Below are 27,556 nucleotides of genomic sequence, written 5' to 3' on the forward strand. Positions count from 1 at the left end.
TAATAACAAAATGTAAAGTGTTTATCCCATGATTAATGTAAAAAATTAAAATCAGACATCTAGTATATGACAACCTCTTTCAAACAAAGCCAAAACCAGCCCTGTACTTCACATGGATGCAGAGATCTCCCCATCCATTGCTCCTAATGCTCTACTAGATATACTTCAAGCTGTCAAATTAGGGGACATGTCCTTTCTTAGGAGTGTGTCCTTTCTGCTGCAGCTGGTGGCAGTTGAAGAATGGAACTGAGCATGTGCTTCCATCTCAGGGAGTAGGACAGGGAAATTAGAAAAAGAGCAAACAGCAGATGGTGCTCTACAGATAGATTTCAGCGAATAATTCATTGGCTATATTATATTTTTTAATTACACACAATTACAGAAGTATTCAGATCCAAGTGTTGGCTTGAAAACTGTAGAATAGTTGTCATGAGATAACCCCTTACATAAAAATAAAGGTAAAAGAAATGCATTGAAAAATTACAGCAATAAATACTTTTTTAAAGGATGTGGATGCAAACCAGAAAACCCCTTTAAAGGGAACCTGTCATGTGGATATTTGATTATAATCTAACTAATTATATACTACAATCATTAACTACAAAAAAGTACCTTAGATGTATTCACTTACCGGTGTGACAGATGGTTACCTCATAATATACACACAAAGATGCCGCATGCCACATGCTAATGAGTTGATTTGAGTCCAGCGTGATGTCATTGAGTCCAGCGTTTATTTAATTCAGAGCTATAGCCACTACCCTGCCCACCTGCTGCTGATTCATATGGAGAAAAAAAAACTGTCAATCAGCAGCAGGTAGGCGGGGAGTGTCAGGAGCTCATGAATATTCATGACTCATCATTATCAGCTGGAGCTTTTCAATACAAGATGTTGGCAGATTGACTGGGTCAATTAAAGAAAGTGACCCAGCATTTTGCTAAGAGAATCAGTCACTTATTTATGTTGCCCTTAGTTAGGACACCATAAAACTGGTGACAGGTTCCCTTTAAGGTCTACACAGCCATAATACATACAAGTATATTACATATATTACAGGTATAATGCTAAAACTAGAGAGAATATTTCCCTATTAGAAAATCATATTATTTTTTTTTGACAGAAAATAGAACATACTGTGCAACAATTAGGAGCATTGGTACATACCTTCTTCTGAAATTTTCTATGTGCATTTGAGTGTTTTGTATTTATTACAGTTTTTATTGTTCTGCTGTCCAATTACATGACAAACAGAATCGTAATAAATCAGGGTAAGTCTGCTAATGAATCAGTAATAATTATGTTATTTCATCTTTTCTAGCTAATTGCAGCTTACAAAAAAGTATTTTCACTGCCCCAATAACTGAAGACATGGGAAGCCTCTAATCTCTGCATGACAGCCATGAGACGAGAGTGGAGATCTTACTTTTGATGAAACTAGCTCAGCTCTTATTAAACCCTTGCATCCTTTGTGCCTGGATAACTTCTTTTCTAGTTGAGCAAAGGTATTATGAGTAAAGTCTAAAGAGGCAATTTACAAGTTTCTTCCACACCACTGGAAGTACATTGGTTCGCTATCAATCTTATTCATCCTCCTCAGACACAATTTGAGGAATTAGCATTTCATGGTATTTTCAGAGTATTCTGCACTGTCCAAATTTGAAATCATTCATTATGCAAATTCTGGAAACCCTTTCATTTAGTAAAAGGTTACAGATCTGGCACACTCACGATAAGTGCATTAGCCAGGGATGTGTTTGGTTGGCAGAAAAGCTTTCTATATAGAGCCCAAACAAATTCATCAACATAACATTCTTTCTCTAATATCCAAATTACTGAACGCCAAAAAAACTGCTGTTGTCTAGAAGACAAGCCGATTCTCAGCTTTTTGTTCCATTTGGTTTCTGCCAGAATATTATCTTTCGCTCCCCAGCCGCTCTTTATGACAGACACTTGTTTATATAGACAATTCAATTCTCATTTGAGAGAAATTTTCTCTCTGTATCTCACATAACCGCCGCTTCTACTTAGTGGACCATGGTGATAGCTTGTGCAACAAGCTGGTGGGCTTCAGTTTTATGTGTTCTTGTTTTATCTTTACAACCCATTTTGATGTTTTTGTCTGTAATATCTGTTTCCTGCCTGCACACAGTACAATAATATCTGTTCGGCACACAGGCAGTTGCTTGACTTGGGTCTTTCTATGTATCATTTTTTATTTAAATAGAGTCTATTGTGTGTATTGTCATGATAAGCAAGGTAACGGGAGAACAAAAATATCAACATGAAAATGCAGTGCGTAGGAGGAGCTGAGCAGAATAATATGCAGTTTTATGAGGAAAATTACAGGGTAAACTTTAAATCATTTATTTAGTCACCTGTAGGTTCTGGGCTTAGGAGTCCAGTGGGTGGGAGTACTCGGTGATTGACAGCTTGCTTTGTATGAGTGACCATGTATAGCTGTGACTCACTGAGTAGGTCCGCCCATCAGACTCCTAAGCATAGAACGAGCAGAGAATTGAATTAATAAATTGCAGGTTTTACTGAATCTTTTCCCATGAAATCATATAGTAATCTGCTCAGCTCCTCCTGCTCTACAGTATGATGCTGGCAGATTGCACTGCATTTTCATGGTAGCTTTAACCTTCTTAGGGTACTTTTACACTAGCGTTTTTTTATTCTGGCAGGCAGTTCTGGCAATGTAACTGCCTGCCGGATCTGGACAATCCGTGTAAGCTTGTTTTTCCGTATCCGTTGTATCCGTTAGACGGATCTGGTGACATACCAGATCCATCTCATCCGGTATCATCTGGAATAACGGATCCAGTATTTAAAGATCAAAAGCAAAAATAGCTCCTTCTATGTCCCGGCGCATGCGCAGACCGGAAAACCGGATCCTGCGATGCAGCATTTTCCGGAACACTTGGTACCGGATCCGACATTAATACATCTCTATGGAACTGAATGCCGGATCCGGCAAGGGCGATATTGTTCCGGGATTTTTGCTGGAAAAAATACTGCAGCATGCTGCAGTATTTTGTGCGGTCAAATACTGTACAAGGGACGGAACGGAAGACATCCTGATGCATGCTGAATGGATTGTTTTCCATTCAGAATGCATTAGGACAAAACTGATGCTTTTTTTTCCGATATAGAGACCCTTTACCGGATTTCAATACCGGAAAACAATAACGCTAGTGTGAAAGTACCCTTAGGCAACATGTACAGTATATAAATTCTAAATTTACATCAACAACATGATTAACCAGACAACCAACCAAAGTTTACAACTAGTTTACAAATCTATCTAATCTATCTATCTATCTATCTATCTATCTATCTATCTATCGTATCTGATCTATCTACCGTATCTGATCTATCTATCTATCGTATCTGATCTATCTATCTATCATATCTGATCTATCTCTATTTATCATCTGTCCATCTTTCTATCCATGTTTCCTTCCATTCTATCTATCTTACTTGAATGATTTCACATTTTAATGAAAACACTTAGGGAGAGATTTATCAAAACTCGTGTAAAAGAAAACTGGATGAGTTGCCCGTAGCAACCAATAAGATTCTACCTTTCATTTTCCAAAGGAGTTCTGAAAAATGAAAGACTGATTGGTTGCTATGGGCAACTAAGCCAGTTTTCCTTTACACCAGTTTTGATAAATGTCTCCCTTAGAATTTCGATCTTTGTTCTGTATATACTCAAAGTTACTGTCCAGCTTTTAACACTGTGTAGTTATTAAGTACAGAAGTCTGTGTTGAATAATTTTGTGATCTAGTTTGCAGTTGGGACAGAATTCAATTTTCTAGTCCATAGCTGCAAGTTCCCTGCATAATGGTAAAGTTATATGGTGAATGCAGCCATCTCTAGAGGAGACTGATGATGGCTGCGCAGATAAGTCCTTAATCACTTCCCGACTAGTGCATTGGCGTGTATGAGAGAAGCAGTTTAACGATTGCTTGTTATAGTGTCCTATGGGAACTATAAAAAAAGTGTAAAAAAAAGTATTTAAAAATATAAAAAATAAAAAATTTAATCACACCCCCTTTTCCTAAAATGTAAATAAAAATGTGTAAACAATAATAAATAAATAAATCATGTGCATCACTGTGTATGAAAACACCTGTTCAATTAAAATATAAAAATGATTTCCCCATACAGCAAACGATGAAACAAAAAAGTCAAGGTGGCCGATTCACCCTTTTTTGGTTGCTTCACTTCCTACATAAATTAAATGAAAAGTGTTCAAAAAGTCACACACCCCAAAATGCACATTGTACAAATGTATCATTAAAAAGTACAGCTTGCCCCACAAAAAATGAGCACTCAGAAAGCTCCATAAACATAACTACAAAAAAGTCTGACACCCAGCACCCCAAAGGTCTGCGATATGGGGAGACAGCATTCGTAGTGCGCTCGTGCCGTCTCCTGTCTCTCTTCCTATGCGCTTCTGTATGTCTATGGGACAGCAGGGGGGAGCAGGAAGAGAGAAGGGAGAAGGCACGTACACACTGCGCGTGATCTCCCCTTACAGCTGATCAGTAGGGGTGCTTGGTGTCGGACCCCCACAAATGTGATATTGATGATCTATCTTGAGGATAGGTCATCTATTTTAAAAAGCCCAGACTCTTTAAGGAAGCATATTCTATAAAATTGCATTCATTAAAATTCTCACCATTTCTGTCAATAGCAAATGGTACATCACTGGTAACAATCTCGTAATTACAGATCTGGCTGTATTGGGGAGAACAGTCTTCATCCATTGCTTCAACTTGCAGAATACTGTCATAGATTTTACCCTCTGTTACAGTTGCTCGGTATGTGCTTTCCTTAAATACTGGGGCAAATTCATTCACATCATTCACCTGAATGTGTACGACAGCCCTAGAAAAATAAGAAATATAAAAATAAAGAATGAGCGTCACAGTAAATACCAATGAAAGACATGCAGACCACAGCGTCATATAAATAACAGACCCAAAAGAATACAGTCCTTTTTCCATTTCCTAGGTGTATTATGATGAAGCCATTGGAATGTAACATACTGTGATAGTTTATGGGTATTTTGGTGTGGGGAAGAAAAACCTCTAACAGTGGTTGTATGCAAGATTGCAAAATGTTCACAGGTTCACGTTCAATATGCATGAAATATGTGCCTAAATTCTCACCAGGGCCCGGAACATTTTATTTTTTACGCAAAAGTCCATGAGAATGAGCAGGCAAACTGTGCTTGCAGATTCTGCCTAGAAAAGCTGAGGATTAACCCCACGCACATTAACCTCATTGCATGCATCCAATGGGACATCAAATGTTTTAGTAAATACCCGTTGGGTTTGCTTACAGGGTCTGATTTGACATATCAGCATAAGAGAACAGTCAGGGAAGTTGTTAAACCTCTAACTAGTGATGAGCGGCAGGGGCAATATTTGAATTAGCAATATTTCACGAATATTTGGTAGAATATTCATCATATATTCGCGAATCCGCAAATTTGAGATTATTTTCTTGATCGCGAAAAATCATCAATCTAATATTTGTGTAATGCGCGCAAAATACAGGCATGGGTCACTATAGCTACATTTTTCAAGCTGCTAGAAGTTTCCTGAGACTGGAGAAAATGGTTGGCACGCCAGAACATTACAATAGCTTTATATGCAGATACAGTGCTCCAATATATTTGCGATTGCGAAATCGACACTAATGCTGCGAATATTCTGGCGCAATATGTGCAACTTTACATTTTACCAGGTCTGACTACTTATTAGTGATTGGTGCACTAAGTATTGTTGTGAACTTGTGACATCACAGCACTATGTATGTAGCATGTATGTATGGACAGCAGAACCTATCAGCTACACTAAATCAGGATCTAACCTACTCGGACTGTCTCCCACTAACTATCTGTAATATATATATATATATATATATATATATATATAAAAGCTATCTATCTAATGTAATGACACAGGAAAGCAGAGAGCACAGCAATAACACTGCCTTCTCTCTCAGATCTGAAAAATACTGCATACAAGGGCTGCTGGGGAGGTTCTTATATAGTAAGCGGTAGGCAGCTTTCCTATTGGTTGCTAGAGATGTTGCTAAGCTCAGACAAAGACACTGCAGCCTTCTCATTGGTCCACAAGCAAGAAGGGAGGTTACTGATGAAAAAATTATCTAGAATATTTGAAATTACGAATATATATCACTAGATATTCGCAAATTCTCAAAGTGCCGATATTTGCGATTAATATTTGCTATTCGAATATTCGCGCCCAACGCTACCTCTAACTACTTTCATGGTTTAAAACATGTAGATCAGATCTGGAACTGACAGGCAAAAGTACCAGAGGACCCTCTGGTGCGCTGAGACACCCCCCAAAAAATCCAACTACACATTAAACTGCTTGTAGACTATCACTTGATAGGAGGGACTATGTTTATGGTTGTATTCACAAATAACCTTACAAGACTGTATTAACTCCATTATGACCAAATACGTGTATGGTGCTTTGGGCTGGGTTTTAATCCGGAATTTACTCCAGAATCCTGCACATGTTTGGCATGGCATTAAAGCTCCTGTCCCTGCAATCTAGGAGAAGCAGGTTGGGTTCGGGCTGTCAGTTTATTACTGCTCCTGCCTTCTCCTCTGCTCTGATGAGCGCTATGCAGTAAACAGAGTAAGCAGGTACTGTATGCTGTAACCTCCACTGGACCTGGCAATCATGTGACTCAGGTGTCTTGGGGCAGAGCTGCAGGATCCTAGTAGACCTTGATCAACTTTGTCTATGTACAATGCCCCAACAGGGGGCTGTTTTGTCCTGTGCAAAAAAATGAAAAATAAAGTGTCAGTGTCTCCTAGAGGTTTATAATGACTTCTTGGTGGACATATGTGTAGAGGTGAGCAAATTGAAGTTGACGAACTGGAATTCAACCCGAATTTCAGGAAAAATTATCAGATAGCCAGCCCCTGTGATGTCACAGCCCTATAAAAAGCCTCCTTATGCCCGGTCTTAGTGCAGGGAGAGACATTACAGGCACTAGCGACAATGTTCAGAAAATACTCCAAAGCAGGGACCAATAGGAGAGTGTAAAGCCTGGGTAATGGAAGCTATTCCATTATACCTTTCTGCACTAATTGGGGTTGCTAAAAGTGATCTTTTACTGCAAATTGCAGGTTGTTTTAAACAGTAATTGCATCAGTGACATGCAGACAGTCGTGGACAATGATGTGGCTGATCGCATGTGTGAGTCGATTGAAGAGGGGGCTTCATCATCATCATCATCGGCATCATTAGGAGAAGAGGTTGGCAGCTTGTGCGTTAAGCAGCGGCTTAGCCAGCTGGGTGGCAGCGTGGGCATTAGTCAGCAGGGTGGCAGCAATGTGAGATCTGTATCTACGAAAGAGCTTACCTTTCCACAAAGAAGTAGCGGTACATGGGTTCACAGACCAGCGGTAGCAGGCAATCAGCACGGAGTGGTGGGGGGAAAATGCCATACTTGTCGGTGTGGGAATTTTTCATCATGCTGCCATATCAGCATGGCCCACTCTGAGCCTGGGCCACTGTGTTGATGTCCCATACGATTCCCACCCTCAACACTCTGTGACTGGGCCACTGTGTTGATGTCTCATGCAATATGCAATTCCTCATGCGATTCCCACCCTCAAAACTCTGTGACTGGGCCACTGTGTTGACTCCTTATGATGTTGCCACCTCCCCACTTGGTCATGGGGGCACTACTTGTATAAGCATTTAATAGAACAGGTTCTGTTGAAATCTATGTGGAATCAGCTTATGACAGTGTAAAAGGAGTGCGCTTCTTCTTGACACTAACATTGACCTGTAAGGCAGAGTTCACATTTGAGTTATTTGGTCAGTTTTGGCCCAGTAACTGACTAAATAAATGAAATGTGAAGTGATTCTATGAGTAATGCCTATCATCTGCATGTCATACTGACTCACAGTACTGTTTCACTAGCACAGCGGACTCTGCATGTTTCTGCAATGCACAGTGTTCAACACCACTATACAGGCTCTCAGCAGCAAGGAAATAGATGTTTTTTAACGTGATTCATCACAAATAAATTCTGATAGAATTTAATCTTTTTGTGAAATTTGTCGAACCGTCCGAATCGAATTTTTGAGAAATTCACTCATCTCTACATATGTGCCAAAAAAGAAAAAATGCCTATGCCAACCAAAACCATCGCCATAGTTGTCCCATTCATGCAAAACTATGCATATTATATACTAGAACAGCGGAGAGAAAAAAAGGAAATGCATTTAATTAGTAAATTTTGGTGTCTGTTTGCATATTTAAAAAAATAAAAAGCTTTAGGTTGAAAAGAAGCAAAAAATCTAAAAAAAACATATTAATAAACCGAACTAGGTGTCATATAAAATATGTTGCAAAAATTATTTTGAGAGCACAACAAATAAAAAAGTTAGAACTGTTATACCACCATGTGCGCTAAATCATGAAAGTGTCTGGTCATTCAGGCTTTCTCAGGCCTAGTCATTAAGGGGTTAAGTCTATAATCTGTTTGTAGAAGGATACCAGTTGCCCCAGTCCACCATTGCTCAGGTCATTAGTGCTGTTACTACCACCAGACACTAACATTCAAATATTTCTCATTACACAATCCTTCATCCTTGGTACAGCAATTTTATATAAAACAATACCAGCTTTCTTCTGGAGACTTGCCATCAGGAGGGCTGCTGGCCATTAGCTCAGGGACAGGACCACCACTTTTTTCTGCTAGACCAACAGCCATCTGAATATCTTCACTCCATTTTTCAATTTCAGCCTGTGAACTTGCTGCAACAACTATTGCCTGGTTCTGACTTCTTAATGTGAGGCAGTGTGGTACCCCCCACTCATCATCACTTTCTTCTACCGTCATGTTAAACAGGGGTAACTGGCCATGGATTTTGAACTGATTAGATGACGTCAGTCCCCTGCTCGTGTACAACAACGCATCATTAAACAGAAAGAACATACGTTGCTGTAAGCCTTTCCCAGATAACTTGCTTAAACTTCCAAGTCTGATAAACTCCCTTCCAGGTATTACCAGGTTGTCGATGCCTGTCACATCCTTCTTGAGTTCCTGTAGTTTCTGAAAGTTTTCCATCTTTATCATTGTCCCGTGAAGCTGAGCTACCATTTCTGAGATTTCCGCCAGTGCAGCTCTTGTGTCACGGAAATCCACATGATTTGGAGAGTAGTGTTTGCAGAGCCTCTCCATGAGCTGTTTGTAGTGCATCAGTCTGTGCAATGGCCGGAGGAAAAACATATTCAGAGGCAGGTAGCACACCTTTTCTTGCTCAAAGTCTCTGCACAAAACATCTAGCTTCCGTGAGTTTTTTTTATTGCTTTTTCAAGTTCTATCAGTGCTTCATAGTGTTTCTGAAGGTTACTTGTGAATTGCTTCATTCCCTGAATGTTCTTCAGCATAACATCCCCAACTTTCTGATTATCACTTTTCATGTGCGAGTTGGACCTGCTCTCCCAGAGTACCAGCCTTTGATCAACTTCCTTTAGGAAACTGGAGTGGAATTTATGTAGGGGGTCAAAGTTGGAGAAAATTAGGTTTTTCAATTGCTCTGGCATGGAGTCCTCTTTGCTTGTTGCATTCTGAAACCACACAGTAATAACCTCAAGATCTTTAAGATAGGTACATTCTGTAGTTGAAACTTCCTTTGCAATATAGTAGGCTTTGTCTGTAGGAAATTTCTTTTTACGGCTATCTTCCTCATCATCAGTTCTGATGCAGATAGATTCATTCAAAAATGGGCTTATTAGTGGGGAAGAAGGCTTTCCATCAGGACTTAAGTTTGGGGAGAGTGTCGAGTTAAGTACAGTCGTTCCTTCTTGAGAGTTAATAGATAGTTCTGAAAGGTGTGGGCTCCCTGTTAAAGAACCTGTGCTTGGTTGGTGTGCATTCTTCATATTCTGCTGTATATGGTCTTTGGCAGCGTCTTCCCCATCAATTGTCAAATGCGCTCCTTCTTTTGCTCTCTTCTCCAAAGGTACTTTATTGGGAGAGGGACTTTTATGTTGTATTAGCACCTCAGTCACTAACTTCTCTTCTATGCGTGGCGATAAGGTTTGTATCTCATCTGGTTGAGAGCTCTGTATAAGGGTTATCTTAGGGCTCTGTTGTTTTGGCACCTCTATCTGTTCAGATGAAGGGGTAGATAAACTTCTTATGGAACAAAGCTTGCTGTGCTTCCTTTCAAACTGCACTTTTTTGTGTCCTCCTTCCTTCACATAATCCAAAACTTGCTTTTGTGTTCGGCCACTGAATCTAAAAGAAGAACCTCGACTGAAAAGAACTGGCTTTGGTTTTGGTTCCTCAAAGAGCCTGAAAAAGGCATGGTACTCGACACATATTTTCCAGAATGACCTGCAGAAATCCCGGCTAGCCATCATGAATTCCAAAGTATCCTGGTAAGAACTATTTGCATCTGGGCGTAACTTGGTAAGAAACCTTTTTCTCTTGAAGCTCAGCTTTCGTACTTTTGCCCAGTTAAATGCGTTTATTTTCGTGTGACCCTGAAATACTAGGATTCCTGTGTTAGCAACAGCAAGGTTGATTTTAGTTCCTTCCCTATCCTTGGCTGGGTGCAATCTGATGCCATACATCTCCAAGCGACGGGCAACCTCCAGAAGTTGGAAATCTGATTCGGCTGGTGTCTGTCCAAAGTGATTTCGATGATACTCCATGATCTTTTCTTCCAGAGCGTCTTGTTGGGGCATATAAGTGTTTTTGGCTAAATGTTCCCGGTCAACAGCCTCATCAAAATCTCCAACCTCAGACTGAACAATGTGTGAGATGAGGAGATCAGCACTGCTTTCATTACATGTTAGCTTGCCTTGTGCTAAATCCTGTTTCACTTGAAGAGCAAAGAGGTACCTTGTCAATTCTTCTTGAAGTTGAGTGTGATCAGGTGGGAAAAATTTTACAACAAACTTCAAAACCATAGTTTTAGGTCTTCTAACTTGCTTAATAATCGGTTTCAGCAGGTCCAACCATACCATTATTTTCCTATGGTCCTGAAACTCCAGTCCAAAGTAATCACCTTCAACTAGGTTTAGGTGGCTAAAGACAGCATCTAGAAGTGCTTTTCCAGGGGCTCTTAGCGGTGCTTCAATAGTTTCCTGCGTGTCATCCAACATTTGGACTTTGAATGGAAAAGACTTGCCATGTGGTGACAGAGGTGGCTTGGTTCCATGTTCTAAAGTACTGATGCCAGCACTCTCGGGAGCACCTAACCGAGAGGCTGCTGTCTGCTGCTCCATCTCCCCCATGCTTTGTAAATCCACTGCCTCTTACGTGTGCCACTCTGAGCGCAGGATCCCCGCGTACGTCTACGGTGCAGCCCTGTCTTCTCTGCTCGGTCTCGGCCGCCTCTCAATAATCCACTGGTTGTGGGGACTGTGGCCACTAGCAGGCAGCAGCGCCGGGGACAGACTGGGATGGGAACTGCTTCAGGGTCGCCATTGCAGGAACGGCTTTGCAAAACCAGTTATGTAATAATCAGTTGTGTAATAATTTATGTAAGTCATAGTTTGAAACATTGCATTAGTATTATACAGTAGGTAGTCCTTCTATTGGAAACAAAACATTACATAAGGTTGGCATCATAGGCATCATGGGTTCTGGGGAGCTTGGCCCCCCAGGCTCCCCAGAACCTATTTGATGTTTCAGGTGAGACGTTGCCATGCTGTGCTGCGTCTTTTGTGCCTGGAAGCCAAGAGCCACACCAGTCCTGCACTTCTTTCAGCTTTGCGCTCACAGGCCGATCAGTGTCTAACCCCGCTCAATTTGACTGTTGGTAAAGTGGTGTGCGACAACTGTGCCAATCTGCTGAGCGTGCTGAAACAGGGCAAAATGACACAAGTGCCGTGCATGGCACAAGTCCCGAACTTAGACGTGCAGTGATTCGTTGCAAAATATCCCGGGGTCCAGGACTTCTTTTGCGGCAGGCCAGGAAAATCTCTGGCCATTTTATTAGATCTTACATGACCATGGCTCGCCTTGCTGACATTCAGCGGCAACACCACCTGCCCGTTAGACGTCTGATTTGTGACTGCCCAACGCGATGGAACTCCACCTTGTATTTCCTTGATAGGCTGCTCCAGCAGAAACATGCAGTTAACGACTACCTGTACGAACTCTGCGACAGGACAGGTTCTGGGGAGCTTGTTATTTTTTCACCGCGCCAGTGGCTGCTCATGCGCGACACATGCAAACTTCTGTAGCCATTTGATGAGATCACTAAACTGGTCAGTCGCAGCCAGGGCGCCATCAGTGACACAGTTACCTTAGGCCTTCCTTCTGGAGCGTGCTTTGCATCGTGTCATTGATCAAGCCTTCAAGGAGCAGGAAGATGAAGAAATCGCAATGCTAGATGAATTCCCAGGGGGGCAACTCCATTTGAGACAAGTCAACAACAGGAGTCTGAAGAGGAGTCAGGGGAGGATGGTGCCGGGGAGGAGGAGGAGGAGGAGCAAGAAGAGCATGCTTTAAATGTTTTGGGGATCCCTGGTGTTGTCCGTGGCTGGGGTGAGAAGACCAAGGACGACATTATCCTGGATGATGAGCAGCAGCCAGGTGACTCCACCGCTTCCAGTTTAGTGCAAATGGGGGCCTTCATGTTCCAGTGAAAATGGACCCCTGTATAAAAAGCATAAAGGGAAAAAACCAGTACTGGGTGGCAACGTACTTAGACCACCGGTACAAACACTAAATGGCGGAAATGTTGCCACCATCACAGAGGGCTGGCAGAGAAATTTCCACTCACAGAAAAAAAAACTGTTGCGGGTACCAATCCTTCCGCGCATGCAAGAAGAGGGCGGTTTGAAGATTTGTTGGTGACTTCAGATATGAGATCATTCTTGCAGCCAACCCATCGACATCCGGCCTCCAAATCCAGCCTCAGGGAACACCTAGACTGACAGTTGTCCGACTACATCGGGTTAACGGCTGATGTGGACACTCTGAGAAGCAATGAACCCCTGGACTACTGGGTGTGCAGGCTTGACCGATGGCCAGAGCTAGCAAAATTTGCATGGAACTGTTGGCTAGCCCCTCGTCCAGTGTCCTGTCCAAAAGGACGTTCAGCGCAGCAGGGGGGATTGTGATCGAAAAGCGCAATCGCCTAGCCCACGAAAAAAAAAAAAATGAATGAGTCATGGATCTCGGAGCAATTCAACACATTTGACGAGTTGACCACATTTGATTGAATTTCCTCATGACAGCCACAAATATCCGCCACCACCCAGAACAAATCATGGTCCCTGTCTTAGGTAAATACAGCGGCATAAATGGCCTTTTATGTCTGTTGAATGTGTAATTTTTGGGGCCTGTACTGGCCGACAGTTCCATTTTTATCCTGTGACCGCTGAATGTACCTCCAGCCACAGAACCCAAAGTCCTTTGCTGTCAGGTGAATGCCTATTGGCAAATTTTTGAGGTCTATACTGGCCGACAGTTACATATTTATCCTGTGACCGCCTAATGTACCTCCAGTCACAGAATCCAAGGTTCTTTGCTGTCAGGTGAGTGCCTATTGGCTACTTTTTGGGGCCTGTACTGGCCTACAGTTACATATTTATCCTGTGAACGCCTAATGTACCTCCAGCCACAGAATCCAAAGTTCTTTGCTGTCAGGTGAATGCCTATTGGCTAATTTTTGGGGCCTGTACTGGCTGACAGTTACATATTTATCCGGTGAACGCCTAATGTACCTCCAGCCACAGAATCCAAAGTTCTTTGCTGTCAGGTGAATGGCTATTGGCTAATTCTTGGGGCCTATACTGGCCTACAGTTACATAGTTATCCTGTGACCACCTAATGTACCTCCAGCCACAGAATCCAAAGTTATTTGCTGTCAGGTAAATGCAAATTGGCTAATTTTAGGGCCTGTACTGGCTGACAGTAATTTTTTTTATCTCTAGCCACATAATCCCACCCTTGTCTCACTCCTCTGCCTCTAATGATAGCGGCGTATGAACCACATTCACCATAAGGATCTTCTAATGTCACAGGGTCATGTGACTGTGCCCCCCACCCTGTACTGTGCTCCTCACCCCGTACTGTGCCCCCTTATGCATCTTTATATTATATAGATTCTAGTGTATTATACTATGCCCTGTATTTCCCAGTAGAAAATGATCCTTGGTAAACACAGTCCATATCCTTGACCACCAGGACCAGGCAGCGCTTTGTCAGTACATGGTGGCCTCCCCTCTCCGCCACGCTGCTCCGATGTGTACTGGAGCTTATTCTGACACTAGGGCTGGGTTCACATCCTATTTTTGTCATCCATTTAATGCATACCAAAAATGTATGTGTTGACAGATGCCTCTGATTGATGCCGTACAGTGGCGTCCGTTCACCATACGGTTCCATGGTAGAAAAAAAATTTACGTTAACGTATGCATTTTTTAAATAGGCTGCCGGATACAAAAACGTGGAGTGCTGCACATTTGCATACATCAAACCGATACGAAATAAAAAAATTCTAGGCTCTAGCAGGGCACATTTTTGAGAGTTTCCCTTTAAGACGCATAAAAATGGCCCCTGATTAAAATACATATTTTTTTAATGGGAATTTTTGACAATGATCCCCCTCTGGTATATCACTGTCCATTTTGTGGGATTATTTGCGTACTTCTAGAAAGTGTTTGCTGGCTGCAAATATGAGCTAAAGGTTTTTCAGGTTCGCCTGCCATTAAAGTAAATGTGGCCCGCCGCAATCTTGGGGTTCGCGAACATTTGATCGCGTTCGCGAACCGTCCCGGTCGATGTTCGTCCATCACTACACAGAAGTCCAGAACTGTACTTAATACTCCACATGTGGTCTGACTAGTGATTTGTAAAGTGGCAGGACTATGTTATTGTCAACGTGCATCTATGACCGTTTTGATGCACCCCACAATCTTATTGGCCTTGGCAGCAGCTGCCTGACACTGGTTTCTGAAGCTTAGTTTGTTGTCCACAAAAATTCCTAGGTCCTTTCCCATGTCAGTGTTACCCAGTGTTTTACAATTTAGTATGTACCGGTGACATGTATTTTTCCTTCCCATGTGCATAACCTTACATTTGGAAGTGTTAAACCTTATCTGCTACTTCTCTGCCCACGCCTCCAATCTATCCAGATCCATCTGAGGAGTGTACTGTCCTCTTACGTGTTAATTAATTTACACAGTTTAGTGTCATCTGCAATAATTAATACTTTACTGTACAAGCCTTTTAAAAGATTGAGGATGGGATTAATAGCACCATTTCTATTTTTGCAGATGATACTAAGATGTCTAGCACTGTACAGTCTACGGAAGATGTCCATAAACTACAAGGTGACTTGAACACTCTGAGTGATTGGGTATCAACTTGGCAAATGAGTTTCAATGTGGATAAATGTAAAGTTATGCATTTTAGTAAAAATAATCTCCTTGCCTCATATGTCCAGGGGATGTAACACTGGGAGAGTCACTTATAGAGAAAGATTTGGGTGTCCTTGTAGATGGTAGATTAAATAACATCATACAATGTCAATCAGCTGCTTCTAAAGCCACCAGGATATTGTCATGCATTAAACGAGGCATGGACTTGAGGGGCAGAGATGTAATATTATCATGTTACAAAGCATTGGTGTGGCCTCATCTTGAATATGCAGTTCAGTTATGGGCACCAGTCCAAAGAAAGGACACACTGCAGTTGAAAAAAGTACAGAGGAGAGTGACTAAACTGATAAGGGGAATGGAGGGTCTTAGTTATGAAGAAAGTTTAAAATAAGTGAATGTATTTGTCTTGAGTAGAGACGTCTAAGGTGGGACATGATTAACCTATACAAATATATAAATGGGCCATACAAAAAATATAGTGAAAGACAAGGGGCACTGGCCTCCAGAAGCTTCAAAGCTTCTTTACTGTAAGAACTGTGAATCTGTGGAATAGACTTTTCAGGATGTGGTCACAGCAGGAACAGTGGACAGTTTTAAAAAGGGTTTAGATGAATTCTTGAAAGTAAACAACATTAATGAATATGAAAAAGTGTAGAAATCTGAGTCTTGCTTCCTTCTGGGATTCGCATCCCCACCTATCCCTTGGTTGAACTTGATGGACTTATGTCTTTTTTCAACCATATCAACTATGTAAGATCATTAATAAATATATTGAATAGAATAGGGTCCAATACTGACCCCTGTGGTACCCCATTAGTGACGGTGACCCAAAACCAATGTCAACAGTTAATTTTTTTCTATTCCCACATTCATAGTTAATAAAAGTCAATAAGTAAGTTAAATGAACCCTAAAATGGCAAGACCAAAAATGCAATGCCCTTTACATAAGCCATCAAACAGCTGGATGATAGAAAAATATATGTAAAAAACTTTCTGCTATTGGAATTTGACAGTGGAAAAATTTTAAAACTAGCTTTGCTGTAAGAGTTCAAAATAAATTGGTTCTAAACGGGTTGAAGGGGTGTCTTCAGAGAGAACAAGGTTGCAATACTTAGATTTTCAAAACAAAATTTAGCTAAATAAAAAAAAAAGATTTTGAATTAAAAAAATAATTACTTTCAAATTTCTTTCACTTGGAATCATTCTTACGACTGTTAATTTGGCAAGCAATTGTAACAATTGTAACATAAATATCTTTTCCATTGTCCATGTGCCATTAAAAGGGTTGGACTATTAATTAATAGGTCTGAAATTCTTACAATAAACTTTCCACTCAGCTGAGGACTGGGTATCTTTAAGGAAACAACAGAAATTTTAGTCTTAAAGTCTACACTCACAGGGCACAGCCGTGGGAGGCAATTTGCAGTGTTAGCTTTAATAACATATACACAATGTTGGTTTCCTAAAATGAGAAATTGTAAAAGTAATTCTTTCCCACTCTCAAAGAGGACACAGTCCATGACGAAGGGACAAAAGCACCAAGAAATGAGAAATACAGTTTTAAACACAGAATTGTTGGCAATTATATTAGTGAGAATGGCAAGTGAAAGCTTAGCGAAGTGCAATAATGGGCACTGGAAGACTGCAGGAGAGAATATGTATACTGACACTGTACAAAAGCCAATATGACATTCAATTTTTTCTTAAAACATTATTTTCGATTCTCTGGGTTTAATATTTGTTGAATTTTATACTGCACAAAGCATTGAAAACCCAGGGGAAGCTCGTTGAATGGAAAATAAAAGTACGACCATGATTCAATTTTTTCAACCACATCCATTTTTCACAATTAGGAAAAAATATCTCCTAACTCAAGAATGTACAGAACTAGGCAGGAATTAAATAAACTAAAAGAATGATGACTTTGCATACTTGTGCTAGGAAACAATGGATCAGATCTACTAATCCTGTAGATGGTGAAAACCTAGGCTGTCTAGACATGCGTCAAATTTAGCACAATGGTGGATGGAAAATTTAGTACATGGCTAGACATTTTGGGAGGAATTTATCATGAGGGGAATATTTGAAGTCAGTTTTGCTTGAGCCTGTGTTGGAGTACTTTATGCCACATTTACGAAATGTTGCATGTTGTTTTATAAATTTGGGGGCTTTCTTAGGGCTCATGCACATGAACATATTTTTTTTCCGTGTCTGTTCCGTTTTTTTTTTTTAGGACCGTATGCGGAACCATTCATTTTAATGGGTAAGCAAAAAACTGAAGTTATTATGTGTGCATTCTGATTCTGTATGCCCATATTTCCGTTCTGCAAAAAAATAGAACATGTCCTATTATTGTCCGTATTACAGACAAGGATAGTACTGTTCTATTAGGGGCCAGCTGTTCCGTTCCGCAAAATACGGAATGCACACGGCCGTTATCCGGATTTTTTGCAAATCCGTGTTTTGTGAACAGCAAAAGTCATACGGTCATGTGCATGAGCCCTTATTCTTAAACCTAACACTCCAGTTTTACTACTCCACACTCCTACTGGAGTGAGATTGTGCCTTTTTTTTCCTTTTTTTCTTTTTTAAAAAGTCTCAGTGATAAACAGCAGCGGGGGAGATTAATCAAACTGGTGTAAAGTAGAACTGGCTTAGTTGCCCATAACAACCAATCAGATTCCACCTTTCATAGCTCAATTGCAAAATAAAAGATGAAATCTGATGGTTGCTATGGGCAACTAAGCCAGGTCTACTTTATACCAGTTTGAACATTCTCCCTCACCTACTTTCCTACTCATATTTAAACTGTAGTTAGTGTAAAAATGCAAAAAGTCATCATTTTTACACCAATAAGCCAAAAGTCTCAAAAGCTCAATTTTGTGACTTTTTGAAGCCAGAATTCTGGAGTGCAAACATGATATTTCAGGGTCTTTGTCTAATAGTGTCCCAACTATTGGTTAGATTAGTTTGTGCCAGACCTGTTGCACAATTTTGGTGCATAAACATTTTCCCTAAATCACACCCCTTTGCAAGAAAGCCATGTCCCTTGATGACCTAGGTTCAGAGGATTTCTCTAAAACAAGATGTGTCAAATTGCACCAAATTGCTTCAATTTCTGCCTAATTCTGACACAGTATATGACAAGTTAATCTAGGTGCACTCACATTAGAAGAATAAGGGAGTTCTATATTTAAAAATGTTGAAGAAGAATCCTTTCCTTACTTTTCAAAAAGTGTTTCTGCAGTAGTGAAGTGGAATATGTAATCAGGAAATGAGTTATTGTTTAAATCAAGTTTTTATGTAAACACTTAACTGTCATTTCATTCTTTATAACGGAACGTGTCTGTGAAGGTTCTCATTTATCCAGGTCATGGTATATCTGTAAAGAATAAATCAAGGCAACTGGACTTACTGTAGATTTCTTGAAAACGTTTCACTCGTTCTTCCAACGAGCTTTCTCAATTCTGAGTGATTGTACAAAAATTCTGGGAATAAATATGTAACTGAATCCACATCTGGTAATTATACCCAAAAGTAAGTGATTGTATCTGCGCTATCACATAAATCCTTTCTCTGTGTACATCTGTGCACAGAGCCGCTGCTAGATACTAAAAGAATCGGTTGCCTTGATCCTCAAAGAATATATGTATATCAAAAGAAAAGGTGTAGTATCAACGTAGGAATAAAAGACATGGGGCAGATTCAAATAATAAGTACCTGTTTAGTCTAGTGCCGTGAAGATTGAACCCTATACTAAGATACCCACACCCGACTGAACAGGTACTTATTATTTGACTCTGCCCCATGTCTTTTATTCCTGCGCTGATACTACACCTTTTCTTTTGATAATTATACCCAGCATGGGGTCAGAGGTCATTATACCCAGCAAGGGGTCAAAGGTGTTGATTCCATTATCCTAATTGGAGTCAGTAGGTGAAAATGACCTCCCAGAAAAAGGTGTCAAGGCAGCATTGTATGTGGCCAAAACCTCTGGTCAAGATTCAGCCGTGTACTTACATCTAAAAGAAACAGGTCACACCTTTGAAGACAGTCAAGTACGTGTTTTGGATAAGGAGGCCGATTGGTACAAATGAGGTGTGAAGGAGGCCATCTACATATAAATGGAGAAGCCAAGCTTGAAAATAGGCGGGGGGGGGGGGGGTAGACATCTATTGTCTGCCACATACAATGCTGTCAACACCTCTGACCCCATGCTAGGTATAATTACCATTTGTTGATTCAGTTACATATTTATTCCCAGAGAATCTTGTACAGTCACTCAGAATTGAGAAAGCTCGTTGGAAGAACGAGTGAAACGTTTTCAAGAAATCTACAGTAAGTCCAGTTGTCTTGATTTATTCTTTACAGATATTTATAACGGAACAGTGATTTTAATTATTTTGGAATAAACTTTATTAGGTAAATATTTACTTATTTTATAAGAAAACAACATGAAAAGTGCCTCTTTAGCACATTCTGAACATTGCTAAGGACAGCAACTATATTCTGAAGCCAGCCTCTTTTCTCCCTGCCCCAACACATGACTCCCTACATGTGGGCTGCAATATTTCTGACCTGTCTCTGCCTTATAAATGCTTAGCCCCACCTAACTGACTTGCTGGCAGTGCTGGTCACTGGCAGCTATGCTCATTTATCTCTTCACTGCACTTCTCTGGTTAGCTAGTGAACACAAGGAAGGGAGAGGATAAAAGGCAACAGCAATTAGATAAAAAACAGCAATTAGTACTGACAGTAAGCGTGTAGGGACACAGGCAGAAGGATTTTAAAAGGTTTTTTACTGCTGATACCCTGTATGTTTACTGTCAGCAGTGATCACTGAGGGCTGATCACTTGTAGCCTTGTCTCTCTCTATCTCCCTCTTTCCTATGATTATTAACTAACCAGAGAACTGCAGGGAAGAAAGAAATACACAGAACTGCTAGCAAGCAGCACTGGGGGCAAGTTTGGCAGGTACAGGCAGAAATAAGGCAGGAACAAGTAAGAAACTGCCCACATGTAAGGAGCCAGGGACTGGGGTAGGGATAGAAGAGGCATGTTAAAAAAACATGTCTCTGTATGTTACACATAGCCATCTTCAGCGTGTTACTAAGAAGACGTTTCCTGTTCTGTAGAGATCGCTTTTTATTAGTCATCTCATTATCATCACAGACAGGATTGCAATGATAGTTCACACCTATTTGCAAATAACACTGTATTTGCCATTCACTATAGGTGATGACTAGGGATGAGCGAACTCGAACTGTATAGTTCGGGTTCGTACCGAATTTTGGGGTGTCCGTGACACGGACCCGAACCCGGACATTTTCGTAAAAGTCCGGGTTCGGGTTCGGTGTTCGTCGCTTTCTTCGCGCTTTTGTGACGCTTTCTTGGCGCTTTTTGAAAGGCTGCAAAGCAGCCAATCAACAAGCGTCATACTACTTGCCCCAAGAGGCCATCACAGCCATGCCTACTATTGGCATGGCTGTGATTGGCCAGAGCACCATGTGACCCAGCCTCTATTTAAGCTGGAGTCACATAGCGCCGCCCGTCACTCTGCTCTGATTAGCGTAGGGAGAGGTTGCGGCTGCGACAGTAGGGCGAGATTAGGCAGATTAACTCCTCCAAAGGACTTGATTAACTGATCGATCTGCAGCTGTGGATCATTGAGCTGCTGATCCTCAATTGCTCACTGTTTTTAGGCTGCACAGACCGTTTGTCAGTCTCATTTTTCTGGGGTGATCGGCGGCCATTTTGTGTCTTGTGGTGCGCCAGCACAAGCTGCGACCAAGTGCATTTAACCCTCAATGGTGTGGTTGTTTTTTGGCTAAAGCCTACATCAGGGTGAAGCTGTCACACCAAGTGCATTTAACCAGCAATAGTCTGTTCATTTTTTGGCCATATACAAAATCAGGGGCAAGCTGCGCCTGTCACCAAGTGCATTTAACCCTCAATGGTGTGGTTGTTTTTTGGCTAAAGCCTACATCAGGGTGAAGCTGTCACACCAAGTGCATTTAACCAGCAATAGTCTGTTCATTTTTTGGCCATATACAAAATCAGGGGCAAGCTGCGCCTGTCACCAAGTGCATTTAACCCTCAATGGTGTGGTTGTTTTTTGGCTAAAGCCTACATCAGGGTGAAGCTGTCACACCAAGTGCATTTAACCAGCAATAGTCTGTTCATTTTTTGGCCATATCCCAGTCTAATTCTGTCACTAAATCCATACCGGTCACCCAGCGCCTAAATACTAGGCCTCAAATTTATATCCAGCTAAATCTGTCCCTAGTGCTGTAGCTGGGCGAGTTATTTAGTGTCCGTTCAAGCACATTTCTTGTTCTGGGTTGAAATACAATTCCCAATTTAGCAATTTCATAATTTAGTGGTTCCTGCTATATCAGAGCTATTTGAAATCTATCCCAAAAAGGGTATATAATATTGAAGGTGCACATTGGGTCATTCAGAATAACTTCACACACACCCGCTACTGTGTATTTCCAAGTCTAATTCTGTCACTAAACCCATACCTGTCACCCAGCGCCTAAATACTAGGCCTCAAATTTAAATCCCTCTAAATCTCTCGTTACCCACCGCTGTACTGTTGTTGCTGGGCAAGATATTTAGTGTCCGTCAAAGCACATTTTTTGTTCTGGGTTGAAGTACAATTCCCAATTTAGCAATTTCATAATTTAGTGGTTTCTGCTATATCAGAGCTATTTGAAATCTATCCCTAAAAGGGTATATAATATTGAAGGTGCACATAGGGTCATTCAGAATAACTTCACACACACGCTTCTGTGCATTTCCAAGTCTAATTCTGTCACTAAATCCATACCGGTGACCCAGCGCCTAAATACTAGGCCTCAAATTTAAATCCCTCTAAATCTCTCGTTACCCACCGCTGTACTGTTGTTGCTGGGCAAGATATTTAGTGTCCGTCAAAGCACATTTTTTGTTCTGGGTTGAAGTACAATTCCCAATTTAGCAATTTCATAATTTAGTGGTTTCTGCTATATCAGAGCTATTTGAAATCTATCCCTAAAAGGGTATATAATATTGAAGGTGCACATAGGGTCATTCAGAATAACTTCACACACACGCTTCTGTGCATTTCCAAGTCTAATTCTGTCACTAAATCCATACCGGTGACCCAGCGCCTAAATACTAGGCCTCAAATTTAAATCCCTCTAAATCTCTCGTTACCCACCGCTGTACTGTTGTTGCTGGGCAAGATATTTAGTGTCCGTCAAAGCACATTTTTTGTTCTGGGTTGAAGTACAATTCCCAATTTAGCAATTTCATAATTTAGTGGTTTCTGCTATATCAGAGCTATTTGAAATCTATCCCTAAAAGGGTATATAATATTGAAGGTGCACATAGGGTCATTCAGAATAACTTCACACACACGCTTCTGTGCATTTCCAAGTCTAATTCTGTCACTAAATCCATACCGGTGACCCAGCGCCTAAATACTAGGCCTCAAATTTAAATCCCTCTAAATCTCTCGTTACCCACCGCTGTACTGTTGTTGCTGGGCAAGATATTTAGTGTCCGTCAAAGCACATTTTTTGTTCTGGGTTGAAGTACAATTCCCAATTTAGCAATTTCATAATTTAGTGGTTTCTGCTATATCAGAGCTATTTGAAATCTATCCCTAAAAGGGTATATAATATTGAAGGTGCACATAGGGTCATTCAGAATAACTTCACACACACGCTTCTGTGCATTTCCAAGTCTAATTCTGTCACTAAATCCATACCGGTGACCCAGCGCCTAAATACTAGGCCTCAAATTTAAATCCCTCTAAATCTCTCGTTACCCACCGCTGTACTGTTGTTGCTGGGCAAGATATTTAGTGTCCGTCAAAGCACATTTTTTGTTCTGGGTTGAAGTACAATTCCCAATTTAGCAATTTCATAATTTAGTGGTTTCTGCTATATCAGAGCTATTTGAAATCTATCCCTAAAAGGGTATATAATATTGAAGGTGCACATAGGGTCATTCAGAATAACTTCACACACACGCTTCTGTGCATTTCCAAGTCTAATTCTGTCACTAAATCCATACCGGTGACCCAGCGCCTAAATACTAGGCCTCAAATTTAAATCCCTCTAAATCTCTCGTTACCCACCGCTGTACTGTTGTTGCTGGGCAAGATATTTAGTGTCCGTCAAAGCACATTTTTTGTTCTGGGTTGAAGTACAATTCCCAATTTAGCAATTTCATAATTTAGTGGTTCCTGCTATATCAGAGCTATTTGAAATCTATCCCAAAAAGGGTATATAATATTCAAGGTGCACATTGGGTCATTCAGAATAACTTCACACACACGCTTCTGTGCATTTCCAAGTCTAATTCTGTCACTAAATCCATACCGGTCACCCAGCGCCTAAATACTAGGCCTCAAATTTATATCCCGCTGAATTTGAATACAATACATTGGGCCAAATAATATATTTGTTGTTGTGGTGAACCATAACAATGAGAAAAACATCTAGTAAGGGACGCGGACGTGGACATGGTCGTGGTGGTGTTAGTGGACCCTCTGGTGCTGGGAGAGGACGTGGCCGTTCTGCCACATCCACACGTCCTAGTGTACCAACTACCTCAGGTCCCAGTAGCCGCCAGAATTTACAGCGATATATGGTGGGGCCCAATGCCGTTCTAAGGATGGTAAGGCCTGAGCAGGTACAGGCATTAGTCAATTGGGTGGCCGACAGTGGATCCAGCACGTTCACATTATCTCCCACCCAGTCTTCTGCAGAAAGCGCACAGATGGCGCCTGAAAACCAACCCCATCAGTCTGTCACATCACCCCCATGCATACCAGGGAAACTGTCTCAGCCTCAAGTTATGCAGCAGTCTCTTATGCTGTTTGAAGACTCCGCTGGCAGGGTTTCCCAAGGGCATCCACCTAGCCCTTCCCCAGCGGTGAAAGACATAGAATGCACTGACGCACAACCACTTATGTTTCCTGATGATGAGGACATGGGAATACCACCTCAGCATGTCTCTGATGATGACGAAACACAGGTGCCAACTGCTGCGTCTTTCTGCAGTGTGCAGACTGAACAGGAGGTCAGGGATCAAGACTGGGTGGAAGACGATGCAGGGGACGATGAGGTCCTAGACCCCACATGGAATGAAGGTCGTGCCACTGACTTTCACAGTTCGGAGGAAGAGGCAGTGGTGAGACCGAGCCAACAGCGTAGCAAAAGAGGGAGCAGTGGGCAAAAGCAGAACACCCGCCGCCAAGAGACTCCGCCTGCTACTGACCGCCGCCATCTGGGACCGAGCACCCCAAAGGCAGCTTCAAGGAGTTCCCTGGCATGGCACTTCTTCAAACAATGTGCTGACGACAAGACCCGAGTGGTTTGCACGCTGTGCCATCAGAGCCTGAAGCGAGGCATTAACGTTCTGAACCTGAGCACAACCTGCATGACCAGGCACCTGCATGCAAAGCATGAACTGCAGTGGAGTAAACACCTTAAAACCAAGGAAGTCACTCAGGCTCCCCCTGCTACCTCTTCTGCTGCTGCCGCCTCGGCCTATTCTGCTGCTGCCGCCTCGGCCTCTTCCTCCGCCTCTGGAGGAACGTTGGCACCTGCCGCCCAGCAAACAGGGGATGTACCACCAACACCACCACCACCACCTCCGTCACCAAGCGTCTCAACCATGTCACACGCCAGCGTTCAGCTCTCCATCTCACAAACATTTGATAGAAAGCGTAAATTCCCACCTAGCCACCCTCGATCCCTGGCCCTGAATGCCAGCATTTCTAAACTACTGGCCTATGAAATGCTGTCATTTAGGCTGGTGGACACAGACAGCTTCAAACAGCTCATGTCGCTTGCTGTCCCACAGTATGTTGTTCCCAGCCGGCACTACTTCTCCAAGAGAGCCGTGCCTTCCCTGCACAACCAAGTATCCGATAAAATCAAGTGTGCACTGCGCAACGCCATCTGTAGCAAGGTCCACCTAACCACAGATACGTGGACCAGTAAGCACGGCCAGGGACGCTATATCTCCCTAACTGCACACTGGGTAAATGTAGTGGCAGCTGGGCCCCAGGCGGAGAGCTGTTTGGCGCACGTCCTGCCGCCGCCAAGGATCGCAGGGCAACATTCTTTGCCTCCTGTTGCCACCTCCTCCTTCTCGGCTTCCTCCTCCTCTTCTTCCACCTGCTCATCCAGTCAGCCACACACCTTCACCACCAACTTCAGCACAGCCCGGGGTAAACGTCAGCAGGCCATTCTGAAACTCATATGTTTGGGGGACAGGCCCCACACCGCACAGGAGTTGTGGCGGGGTATTGAACAACAGACCGACGAGTGGTTGCTGCCGGTGAGCCTCAAGCCCGGCCTGGTGGTGTGTGATAATGGGCGAAATCTCGTTGCAGCTCTGGGACTAGCCAATTTGACGCACATCCCTTGCTTGGCGCATGTGCTGAATTTGGTGGTGCAGAAGTTCATTCACAACTACCCCGACATGTCAGAGCTGCTGCATAAAGTGCGGGCCGTCTGTTCGCGCTTCCGGCGTTCACATCCTGCCGCTGCTCGCCTGTCTGCGCTACAGCGTAACTTCGGCCTTCCCGCTCACCGCCTCATATGCGACGTGCCCACCAGGTGGAACTCCACCTTGCACATGCTGGACAGACTGTGCGAGCAGCAGCAGGCCATAGTGGAGTTTCAGCTGCAGCACGCACGGGTCAGTCGCACTACAGAACAGCACCACTTCACCACCAATGACTGGGCCTCCATGCGAGACCTGTGTGCCCTGTTGCGCTGTTTCGAGTACTCCACCAACATGGCCAGTGGCGATGACACCGTTATCAGCGTTACAATACCACTTCTATGTCTCCTTGAGAAAACACTTAGGGCGATGATGGAACAGGAGGTGGCCCAGGAGGAGGAGGAGGAGGAGGAGGAAGAGGGGTCATTTTTAGCACTTTCAGGCCAGTCTCTTCGAAGTGACTCAGAGGGAGGTTTTTTGCAACAGCAGAGGCCAGGTACAAATGTGGCCAGCCAGGGCCCACTACTGGAGGACGAGGAGGACGAGGATGAGGAGGAGGTGGAGGAGGATGAGGATGAAGCATGGTCACAGCGGGGTGGCACCCAACGCAGCTCGGGTCCATCACTGGTGCGTGGCTGGGGGGAAAGGCAGGACGATGACGATACGCCTCCCACAGAGGACAGCTTGTCCTTACCCCTGGGCAGCCTGGCACACATGAGCGACTACATGCTGCAGTGCCTGCGCAACGACAGCAGAGTTGCCCACATTTTAACCTGTGCGGACTACTGGGTTGCCACCCTGCTGGATCCACGCTACAAAGACAATGTGCCCACCTTACTTCCTGCACTGGAGCGTGATAGGAAGATGCGCGAGTACAAGCGCACGTTGGTAGACGCGCTACTGAGAGCATTCCCAAATGTCACAGGGGAACAAGTGGAAGCCCAAGGCCAAGGCAGAGGAGGAGCAAGAGGTCGCCAAGGCAGCTGTGTCACGGCCAGCTCCTCTGAGGGCAGGGTTAGCATGGCAGAGATGTGGAAAACTTTTGTCAACACGCCACAGCTAACTGCACCACCACCTGATACGCAACGTGTTAGCAGGAGGCAACATTTCACTAACATGGTGGAACAGTACGTGTGCACACCCCTCCACGTACTGACTGATGGTTCGGCCCCATTCAACTTCTGGGTCTCTAAATTGTCCACGTGGCCAGAGCTAGCCTTTTATGCCTTGGAGGTGCTGGCCTGCCCGGCAGCCAGCGTTTTGTCTGAACGTGTATTCAGCACGGCAGGGGGCGTCATTACAGACAAACGCAGCCGCCTGTCTACAGCCAATGTGGACAAGCTGACGTTCATAAAAATGAACCAGGCATGGATCCCACAGGACCTGTCCGTCCCTTGTCCAGATTAGACATTAACTACCTCCCCATAACCATATATTATTGGACTCCAGGGCACTTCCTCATTCAATCCTATTTTTATTTTCATTTTACCATTATATTGCGATGCTACCCAAAGTTGAATGAACCTCTCCTCTGCCTGTGTGCTAGGCCTAAATATATGCCAATGGACTGTTGCAGTGGTGGCTGACATGAAGCCTGATTCTCTGCTATGACATGCAGACTA

The 27,556-nt window shown here is 42.7% G+C and overlaps 2 protein-coding genes across 2 annotated transcripts in view; both read right to left on the reverse strand.

Moving 5' to 3' along the window:
• The window catches only part of CLSTN2 (calsyntenin 2), a 1,274,585-nt gene that overhangs the window by 423,136 nt on the left and 823,893 nt on the right, over nucleotides 1-27,556 (reverse strand). Inside the window, exon 4 of the mRNA XM_044290609.1 lies at nucleotides 4,690-4,898. Coding sequence (XP_044146544.1) covers nucleotides 4,690-4,898 — 209 coding nt within the window. The remainder of the gene's footprint in view (nucleotides 1-4,689; nucleotides 4,899-27,556) is intronic.
• LOC122934934 (FERM, ARHGEF and pleckstrin domain-containing protein 1-like) lies at nucleotides 9,225-11,499 on the reverse strand. The gene has a single exon (XM_044290611.1). The coding sequence runs from the start codon at nucleotides 11,322-11,324 to the stop codon at nucleotides 9,360-9,362; it is 1,965 nt and encodes a 654-aa protein (XP_044146546.1). The 5' UTR covers nucleotides 11,325-11,499; the 3' UTR covers nucleotides 9,225-9,359.

This window comes from Bufo gargarizans, chromosome 4, assembly GCF_014858855.1.
Source record: "Bufo gargarizans isolate SCDJY-AF-19 chromosome 4, ASM1485885v1, whole genome shotgun sequence".
Lineage (NCBI taxonomy): Eukaryota > Metazoa > Chordata > Amphibia > Anura > Bufonidae > Bufo > Bufo gargarizans.

Bases quoted from the DNA above. Each gene is read 5' to 3' on its own strand.
- LOC122934934 (XM_044290611.1), bottom strand. From the start codon at position 11,324: ATGGGGGAGATGGAGCAGCAGACAGCAGCCTCTCGGTTAGGTGCTCCC.